This window comes from Salmo trutta, chromosome 3, assembly GCF_901001165.1.
Source record: "Salmo trutta chromosome 3, fSalTru1.1, whole genome shotgun sequence".
Lineage (NCBI taxonomy): Eukaryota > Metazoa > Chordata > Actinopteri > Salmoniformes > Salmonidae > Salmo > Salmo trutta.
In genome coordinates this window covers 71,746,401-71,757,024 of record NC_042959.1, presented here as the reverse complement: position 1 = coordinate 71,757,024, position 10,624 = coordinate 71,746,401, and the positions used below count along the sequence as shown (strand labels likewise).

Genomic DNA, 10,624 nt, shown 5'->3' with positions numbered 1-10,624 from the left:
GATACAGAGAGGATGTACCTGGTGTCAGTGTAGAGGAGTAGAGAGGATACAGAGAGGATGTACCTGGTGTCAGTGTAGAGGAGTAGAGAGGATACAGAGAGGATGTACCTGGTGTCAGTGTAGAGGAGTAGAGAGGATACAGAGAGGATGTACCTGTGGTGTCTGTTGGAAGATCTTAATTGCATACTCCTCGCGTCCTCTCCTCATCTCCTTCTCAAAACCCATTGGATGAGAAAGCCAGAGGAGAGAGGATGCGAGGGGTATGCAATTGAGATCTTACCTGTCATACAGACATCACAGACAACCCAAGAAAGTGTTTTATACTATAACATAGCAACAATTATAATTTAAAGGGACAATCCGGAGTTGAAACAATAACAAAGCAGGATCCCCACCACTGTTTTGGCCAAAAGCTGAGGGATGGATGGGGCTGGAGAAATGTTACCGCTCTCAAATTCATAGACACAACTATGTATACAAGGACTGACCATCATCAAAATGATAGTTTGAACCTTGTTTTGAGGCTATACAGTGTTTGTTTACATTTACTTTGTTTACCAACATTGAAGATGAACAAGCTTATATTTGGTGTTTTGGGGTTCTGATGGGGTACGACAGTTGAACTAAGCTCATGAGGCATTTATAAGATATTCTTTGAGAATCAATGGGTATAAATCAAAAAATGTATGTAGCCACTGCAGATTACCCCATTAACTAAATGTTTTCTGAGTGAGTAAGAAATGAGCAGTGGGCATCTTTAAAGTATTGATATTGAATTCAATTTGAAGGTAGACAGTGAAATGACGTTGCCACCAGCAGCACCACAGATATTGAGATGAGCGAGATGCAACACTTCGCTCACAGTCACACAGTATCTGCAGAACAGGAGGATGGTGGCTCTTTAATTGGGGGAAACGGGCTGATAGTAACGGCTGGAACGGAATCAGTGGAATGGTATTGGTTTCCGTGTGTTTGATAGCGTTCCATTCACTCCATTCCAGACATTACTATGAGCCGTCCTCCCCTCAGATGTGGATGGGTTCGCTTCACACTGTTCCCTGGCCTGGCTACCAGGAATCAAAACAGCGGAGAAGTTGAGCCTCGCGCTTTAACGCTCGTAGTTGTTGTGGGAATTGATCCACTATGCTGTTTACTTTCAGCATCTCCGTCAAATCGCTGCGTCGTCCTTTAATATTATCATTTTAAAAATAAATTGTTGAGGAAATGGTGCTCAGCCCTGAGCAAATGGAACCAGATTAGTCCATACATATTTTTACTTGAATACTTGTTGATGTATTTTTGCTGTTGTGAAAGAAAATCACCATGTAGTTTACCTCTATCAGATGGATACATTCCTCTACATGTCCAGGGCAGGAAGAGGTTGGCACGTCTCAAGGCTTGGGTGGAGGGAGAGGATTGATTTGTGTGTGTGTGTGTGTGTGTGTGTGTGTGTGTGTGTGTGTGTGTGTGTGTGTGTGTGTGTGTGCGCGCGCGCCAGTCAGATGTTTATTTAAAAGGGTGAATGTTATAGCATTGTAACTTTAAGGAAAGCTGGACTTCAGGACTAATTCAACTGAAGAAAGATGTTTTTCTATGTACCTGCTTTAGAACTAATGGTAAAACACTAATGAAATTGGAATGTAAAGAAAGAAAGAGAAAATTCATCAATTTGTTCTGAATGAATATTGTTTCCTGTTTCATTTGGTCTGATTGATCTTTGTGTACACAGTGTAAATAGTGTATTATAGCTCTGGGGTTGTGACACCCTGCATCCCTATAAGAAGTGGTTATTTGGAAGCTTATGCAAATCAATACCAATCTTTTCCAAGAAATTAAAAATGTATTTTTTTTTATTGAACTGAGGATTTCATCTTTTAAAGCTTTAGTGAAATTTTGTAAACTATGTTTTTCGTCAATATCCTCCGTGCGATACCTTGGAATTGTGTTGCAATGAGCTTAAATGTGTTTATCAACAATATAGTTTATATTCAAAACCGGGATTTCTGTATTTTAATTTAAGGGGCATTAATAAGTGCTGTTAACTTGTGAGATGGTGTGAGTCGTGAAGGTGCATGTTGGCTTGTGTTTGCTGGAGTGTGTGAGTGGAATGGAATAAATGAAATGCAGTCTTTGGGGTTGTATATTGTTTTAATGTGCATACTGCCTGAGGGCTTGGTTATCCACTCTTCTGATCTGTTAACGACACTGATCTGTGGTCATCATTACCTAGTGTCAGTGATGTGTCTGTATCATGTCTCAGATTCACAGGAACTGACACCACACCTAAAGCACACAACCAGGTGTGTCCGTGGACAGGACAGGTATGTCATAAGCCTTTCTCCATCCCGGCCCACACCAATCTATTTATCAATCCCTCTTCTCCTCCCTTCATCCCCCCAGTATACTGCTGTTCTAACTAATAATAACTAAAAGGATCCCTGTGGGACTGGCCCAAACCAGCCAGCGATTCCCACGACCCCTCACAACCAGACACAGCTTATCTTGCTAACACACACACACAGTCTTGTTTAACTATCCTTGTGGGGACCAAACAATTGATTCCCATTCAAAAATCTATTTTCCCTAACCTTAACCCCCTAGACCTAATTCTAACTGTAAACCCTAAACCTAAAGTAGCATTTTTCCTTGTGGGGTCCAGCAAAATGACCCTAGTTGGGATATTAAAACCCAAAAAACACACACACAGAGCGTAATTATCTGGCTTACTGCTTCTGAAACATCAAACTATTCCACAAAGAAGTGTGCGCACAGTATTGAGTCAAGTCAAAAAAGCAACTGAAACATTTAGGCCTATTTACTCATCGGGAATTTATGAGGACCAAGATCTCGCATGCGCCGTATTAACCTACTCGCCGCTTTAAACCAAGGCTGGACAGATGTTAATATGCAGCCTGGTTGAGGGGTGAAACTCCGGGAAAACATTTTTAGAGGGGACTGAAGAGTCAACGTTGACCACGTTAATGTAGGGACAAAATAAATAACGGGCATCATGTTGAGAAAATAGTTCCAGATATGTCAGCAGCAGGAGCGACGCGGAAATGTCCACAACGGAGCAACAGCCAAATCCAGGCAAGTAACCATTATCAGAACGTTCTCAAAAATCACCGCGCAGCACATGAAAAGCAAGTGTTACTTGTTCATTTTAGTTTGTATTTGGTCAATAGTGTTGACTTACTTTTTAAAAGATTATTCGGACATCCCCAATGTCAAAAAGGCTTTAGTGTCAGATAACCATAAATTAAAAGATTACCGTTACATTGTATCCGGAATCGGACAACGCAACTCCGCTCTCTCGAGAAAAGTTGTCGAGGGTCTGCTACAATGTTGCACAAGTTCAACACTTCGGTTAACGTTTTTGACTGATGTTATTGCCATCATTTATATAATGTTATGTAAAATCTACAATTTCTGAACTTTTTGTCATCTTTACTAAATGTCTCGTTTTTTTGCATTCATGTTCCTTGTTTAAGTGACGGAATGATTGAATGTTATGTTCAAGGAAAGCCCCAAATCAGACGAAATGACTTTATGTGAAATCTAATAGAAGCTACATCTGGGACTTGGTCAATTGAGAGTTACCACTGGGACCATATATGATCAATTTAGTTCAGAATTGGACGCCATTAATATGTCTGTCTTGACAGCGCTTTATTGTATTATTTACATAGGCTATTGTGGAATATTTAGTTCGAGTTTAAATGTGACGGCTACAGTGAACGGGCTTGTGTATAAGATAACCTAGCGTGGAGTTTAGAAGGAGGCGCGAGAGACTCACATACTGCATCTCATTAACTCCTGGGGTTCTTATCACCTCTGTCATTTCCTGTTGTTTACAAAGTCAACTCTCAACAATCCCTCTCTCACTCCACCCCACCCTTTTCCCCCTGTCTTTTTTCTCTTCCTCTGATTTAACCCCTTTCTCTTCTCTATTACCTCTCTCCTCTCCTTGTCCTCTCTCTCTCTCTCTCCCTCCCCTGTCCTCGTCCTCCCTCTTTCTCCTGTCCTCGTCCTCTCTACTGTCCTCGCCCTCCCTCTTTCTCCTGTCCTCGTCCTCTCTACTGTCCTCGTCCTCCCTCTTTCTCCTGTCCTCGTCCTCTCTACTGTCCTCGCCCTCCCTCTCTCTCCTGTCCTCGCCCTCCCTCTCTCTCCTGTCCTCGTCCCCTCTCTCTCTCCTGTCCTCGTCCCCTCTCTCTCTCCTGTCCTCGTCCCCTCTCTCTCTCCTGTCCTTGTCCCCTCTCTCTCTCCTGTCCTCGTCCCCTCTCTCTCTCCTGTTCTCGTCCTCTTTCTCTCTCCTGTCCTCGTCCTCTCTCTCCTGTCCTCGTCCACACTCTTTCTCCTGTCCTCATCCTCTCTCCTGTCCTCGCCCTCCCTCTCTCTCTCCTATCCTCGCCTTCTCTCTCTCTCCTGTCCTCGCCCTCCCTCTCTCTCCTGTCCTCGTCCCCTCTCCTGTCCTCTTTCTTTCTCTCTCTCTTCTTTCTCTCTTTCTCTCTCTCTCCTCTTTCTTTCTTTCTTTCTTTCTTTCTTTCTTTCTTTCTTTCTTTCTTTCTTTCTTTCTTTCTTTCTTTCTTTCTTTCTTTCTTTCTCTCTCTCTCTCTCTCTCTCTCATCCTCATCCTCCCTCTCTCTCTCCTGTCCTCCCTCCCTCTCTCTCCTGTCCTCCCTCCCTCTCTCTCCTGTCCTTCCTCCCTCTCTCTCCTGTCCTCCCTCCCTCTCTCTCCTGTCCTCGTCCTCACTCCCTCTCTCTCCTGTCCTCGTCTTCTCTCTCCTGTTCTCGTCCTCTTTCTCTCTCCTGTTCTCGTCCTCCCCCTCTCTCTCTCCTGTCCTTGTCCTCTCTTCTGTTCTCTTTCTCCTGTCCTCGTCCTCCCTCCCTCTCTCTCCTGTCCTCGTCCTCTCTCTCTCTCTCTCTCTCTCTCTCTCTCTCTCCTGTCCTCGTCTTCTCACTCTCTCCTGTCCTCATCTTCCCTCTTTCTCCTGTCCGCGTCCTCTCGCCTGTTCTCGTCCTCCCTCTTTCTCCTGTCCGCGTCCTCTCTCCTGTCCTCGTCCTCACTCCCTCTCTCTCCTGTCCTCGTCTTCTCACTCTCTCCTGTCCTCATCCTCCCTCTTTCTCCTGTCCGCGTCCTCTCTCCTGTCCTCATCCTCCCTCTTTCTCCTGTCCGCGTCCTCTCTCCTGTCCTCGTCCTCCCTCTTTCTCCTGTCCGCGTCCTCTCTCCTATCCTCGTCCTCCCTCTTTCTCCTGTCCTTGTCCTCCCTCTTTCTGTCTATCCTGTCTTTGTCCCCGCTTTCTCTCCTGTCCTCATCCTCTCTCTCTCTCCTGTCCTCTCTCTGTTTCTCCTGTACTTGTCCTCTGTCTATCCAGTCTGTGGTAGAGGATGACAGCTGCGGGGTCCACTGGAGCGGTCAACACCGTCTGCACCCAAGACTCCTCCCACTCACCTAAAACAACCTGCCCACAAACCACATGGCCCTGCCCACTCTGCTTCACACAGCAACAGAAGGATGAGCTCGAAGTCAGACTCCGCCTCCACTCCCCTCCTGGGGCGTGGCTACTAGCGGGCGTTGTCGTGGTGATGGTGGGAATGTTTGTAGCTGTGGCCGGGTACGCTAGCTCCACCCCTAACCCTGTGGGTGGGCGAGGCAGCTCCCACAGCGAGCGAATGAAACTGCTCGGCCCTGTCGTGATGGGCATCGGCCTGTTCATCTTCATCTGTGCTGGAACCCTGCTGTACGAGAACCGGGACCGCGAGAACCGAGAGCGTGAGAACCTTGAGAACCCTGAGGAGCAGGGGAAACGCAAACAGAAGAAAACAAGGGAACGGCGCCGGGAGAACCGTGATTATGAGGATGTGGAACAGGGGAACCAGAGAGAGCCCTCAGACAGACACTCCCCTCTCCCTGAGTGCCCGTCCCCCCTGCCTCCCAGAGTGCCTAGACAGGAGGGGTCAGAGTTGAATGTTCTCTCTGTGGGGGCGCTGGGCTCACTGCTGCCAGGGGAGGGACAGGGGCATGAAGAGAGAGTCAGACAGGTGGGGGGTAAGGGGGGGTCAACCCTGCTGACCAGAGTCCTGCACCACCAGGACCCCCCCTCCTCCTGTCCCTCCCCAGCTCCCTCCACTGTGTACTCTGACTCCTGTAACTCCAGTGAGATCAACTATAACGTCCAGACAGGCTCCCCTATCCACTCTATTCACCAACTCTGAGATACTACTGTACTCACATCTGTACACGCTTTTCTAAATAAATGCACCACATATTTCTCCATATCTCTCTGTGGTTGCTATAGGCTGTAGATGCAGTGGAGTGTGTTGGGCATCTCTCTCTACCCCTCTAGGACGGGCAGGGCCAGGGGGAGACAGGGCTAGGTGACGTCAGCTTGCTGTTGTGTAGTAAAGTCTCTCTCAGGGGTGTTTGACTGTATTTGGGCTTGGGGGAGGATTCTGCTGCAGACAGTGACTGTGGTGCCATCCTGAATGATGCACGTACACACACTAAATACGGCCAGACATTCCGCTATGGAACAGGCTGCTTTGGAGAACTTTGATTCATGATGTTGTTTTAACTGTAACTCAAAGTTTTATCTACTGTAAATTCCGGACTATAAGCCGCAACTTTTTTCCCAGGCTTTGAACCTCGCGGCTTAAACAATGACGCGGCTAATATATGGATTTTTCCCACTTTCAATTTTTTTTTCTCCAAAAAAACACATTCTGTGACGTGCTCAGTTTTTTGGCGGCATGAAGCTTTCATTAGACCAATGAAATTGCCGAACGGGTTAAGGTCAAACAACTTTTTTGTTTACTGTTTAGATTAAATCGAGCGCTCTCAAACTTCCCATCATTCTGATTACGGTAGTCATTTTGTCACCTCATCATGGCAAAGACACGGAGAAATGCATATGATGCAGCTTTCAAGTTGAAGGCGATTGATCTGGCTGTTGGAAAAGGAAATAGAGCTGCTGCACGGGAGCTTGGTCTTAATGAGTCGATGATAAGACGTTGGAAACGGCAGCATGAGGAATTGACTCATTGCAAAAAGACAACTAAAGCTTACTGCTAATTTTTTATTTTTTGTTACAAGCCGTGTTTCGTTAAAGCCTATTTATTTTTGTTACAAGCCGTGTTTCGTTAAAGCCTATTTATTTTTGTTACAAGCCGTGTTTCGTTAAAGCCTATTTATTTTTGTTACAAGCCGTGTTTCGTTAAAGCCTGTGTAAAGTTCATTTGTTTCAATGTACCGGTAGGCAGCTGCGGCTTATAGACATGTGCGGCTTATTTATGTTCAAAATAATATTTGTTTTTAAATTCAGTGGGTGCGGCTTATATTCAGGTGTGCTTAATAGTCCGGAAATTACGGTAATATTAGTGACTCTGTTGGTCATGGCTGTTCTCCTTCAGGGTTTCTGTTTACACGCACCCAAACTTGGCTCAGGAGATGGACAGAAATCATAGCAATGAAAAGAAAGTGAATGCCTTCTCATAGTTGGCTGTTGGCTGTCCACATGCTTACTCTTTACTTGAGTTAGATGTTACTACCCACTGGCCAATAACTGGTAGAATCCACGTTGTTCCACTTCATTTCAACAAAACATTTGCAAAACGTCATCAACGTAAGGCAATTGCGTCCTTTTCCCACCCAGCTTTTAACCTAAATCCAATGTCATTGTGAATTTGTTTTGTTGATTTCACGTTAGCTGACAACTCAACCAAATGTGCCAAGTGGGTAGTCTGTTTGCAGTGCATATATGAAGTATATCTTTGCAGCATGTATGCAGCAAACCTTTGGTCTTTAAGGTACACGAAACCATTAGGATGTTAGACTGTGGCTTTAATTGAATAGAGCCCACAGACACAGATGCAGTAAAAGGGGGGAGGAGGAGGGAGAGATGAAGGGGGAGAGGGAGGGGGGATTTTAATTGTCCTGAGTGTTCTCCTCCAGCCTCCAATTACACTGTGGAACCGACCAAGGGTTTTTTATTGGTATTTCAGGACTGCAGAGTATTTCCTCTGTTGTTTAGACACATGCTGGGATAATGCCATTGAGATTAGTGAGGAACGCCAAGACTGCCTTGCCCTGCACGGCCAGACACATCTACACAACACAGGCACAACACACACACACACAACCGCATGCATGCTTTCACACATGCTAAACCTCACACACCTCGTACTGCTTTTGAACCCATTTACCCCGGTTCACCACCAGTGACACTACCAGGGATAAACCAGTACTTGGTTTCTCGCTTCTGACTATGCTAATACTGGGAAGTGTGTGTTTTTGTGAGTTTAATGCAGCAGCTGAATTATGTGGTCAGTCAGTGTTTGATTGCTAGACTGTAATCCTGAACATCAGATTAAATTCACATGTATAATCCCTGCCTGACCTTAACACTTACTCTCACAATGCTCCACCTATGGCCTCCCATAACACACACACACACACACACACACACACACACACACACACACACACACACACACACACACACACACACACACACACACACACACACACAAACACAAACGTGCGCACAAGCACACACCCTCTCTGTCCCACATGGAGATAACCTGTGCATTGTATTTCTGCTCTTGCTGTTGCCTAGGTTTGTTTAACTGTCTCAGTCTGTCTCTGTGTTACGCAATTCCACAAACAGGACAGTTGTTTTAGTCTCCCTCTAATGTCAGTCATACATTTTATTAGAGTTTATGCAGGATCAGTACTGTAGCCCCCCCCGGTGGGACTGGGAGCACTGTCTCTAAGCTGCTTAACTCCTCGCTGAGTCAGACGTGTTTACCGAGGAGGGAGACCCTACTGGGGTTACAGGACCAAAGACAGAGGGCTGAATCATAACATCAATCCTAACATGCAAATCACAACTTTGTGCAAATATCCCATTGATCAGTAGATAGTCAGGATCTCAAGTTAGTGGTTCAACCTGGGACACCTGTAACCCACAGCAACAACACCTGGGACACCTGTGACACACAGCAACAACACCTGGGACCCACAGCAACAACACCTGGGACACCTGGGACCCACAGCAACAACACCTGGGACACCTGTAACCCACGGCAACAACACCTGGGACCCACAGCAACAACACCTGGGACACCTGGGACCCACAGCAACAACACCTGTGACCCACAGCAACAACACCTGGGACACCTGGGACTCACAGCAACAACACCTGTGACCCACAGCAACAACACCTGGGACACCTGTGACCCACAGCAACAACACCTGGAACACCTGGGACCCACAGCAACAACACCTGGGACCCACAGCAACAACACCTGGGACACCTGTGACCCACAGCAACAACACCTGGGACACCTGGGACCCACAGCAACAACACCTGTGACCCACAGCAACAACACCTGGGACACCTGTGACCCACAGCAACAACACCTGGGACACCTGGGACTCACAGCAACAACACCTGGGACCCACAGCAACAACACCTGGGACACCTGTGACCCACAGCAACGACACCTGTGACCCACAGCAACAACACCTGGGACACCTGCATCCACAGCAACAACACCTGGGACACCTATAACCCACAGCAACAACACCTGGGACACCTGTAACCCACAGCAACAACACCTGGGACACCTGGAACCTACAGCAACAACACCTGGGACAGCTGGGACCCACAGCAACGACAGCTGGGACCCACAGCAACAACACCTGGGACAGCTGGGACCCACAGCAACAACACATGGGACACCTGGGACCCACAGCAACAACACCTGGGACACCTGGGACCCACAGCAACAACACATGGGACACCTGGGACCCACAGCAACAACACCTTAACATAAAGTAGAATTTCAATAGCACCCCCGTTCATGTGGTAGACCATTCAGTCAAGTACAGATGTCCATTAGTCATCTAACCCTCATTGTTGATTTAGGACATCCCCGTATTCCCTTTGAGGTGTTTAAACATGTTCATGAAATAATGAAGTGTAACAGGCTTTTTCCAGCGGCCCTGCGAGATACCCTAATCCTCTCCATCTGTTCTTTCCTTTGTAACTTTAAATCCATATTTTTTGCTTTTCGTAGTGTATTTTTGTAAATACAGGGCTCATCTGTAAAATAAACCGTGGTCTCAGCATGACTCCCTGTCAAAATAAAGGTTCAATCAAATAAGTATTTAGATCCCACATAAGGAGTATTTCTAAGAATCCAACAGCTGTTTCTCAAAAAAACATTCTCTCTGATGATGCTAATGTGTTAGTTTAATATGGGGGGGAAGTACAGATATTTTCATGAGCTAGTGAAATAGCCCAGACTAGTTACAGACAGATCTTTGTCTGAGCCGATTGGTTAACTAAATGTCTTAGCTTTACAATAACACAGTTGTGTAAAAATACTTTAAAGTACTAATGAAGTCGTTTTTGGGGTTATCTGTACTTTACTTTACTATTTACCAGTGTGACCTGACTATTAAAAAAACAAGAAAATTATGCCGTCTGGTTTGCTTAATATAAGGAATATGAAATTATTTATACTTTTACTTTTGATACTTAAGTACATTTGAGCAATTACATTTACTTTTGATACTCAAGTATTTTACTGGGTGACTTTTACTCACGTCATTTTGTA

General features: G+C 45.9%; 1 protein-coding gene across 1 annotated transcript; it reads left to right on the top strand.

The window, feature by feature from the left end:
• The first annotated feature begins 2,846 nt into the window (after positions 1-2,846).
• Positions 2,847-6,278, top strand: LOC115187515 (uncharacterized). Its single transcript, XM_029746514.1, has 2 exons — positions 2,847-3,090; positions 5,377-6,278. The coding sequence occupies exon 2, from the start codon at positions 5,390-5,392 to the stop codon at positions 6,215-6,217; it is 828 nt and encodes a 275-aa protein (XP_029602374.1). The 5' UTR covers positions 2,847-3,090; positions 5,377-5,389; the 3' UTR covers positions 6,218-6,278.
• The last annotated feature ends 4,346 nt before the right edge of the window (positions 6,279-10,624 follow it).

Coding starts and splice junctions, on each gene's coding strand:
- LOC115187515 (XM_029746514.1), top strand. CDS start 5,390: ATGACAGCTGCGGGGTCCACTGGAGCGGTCAACACCGTCTGCACCCAA.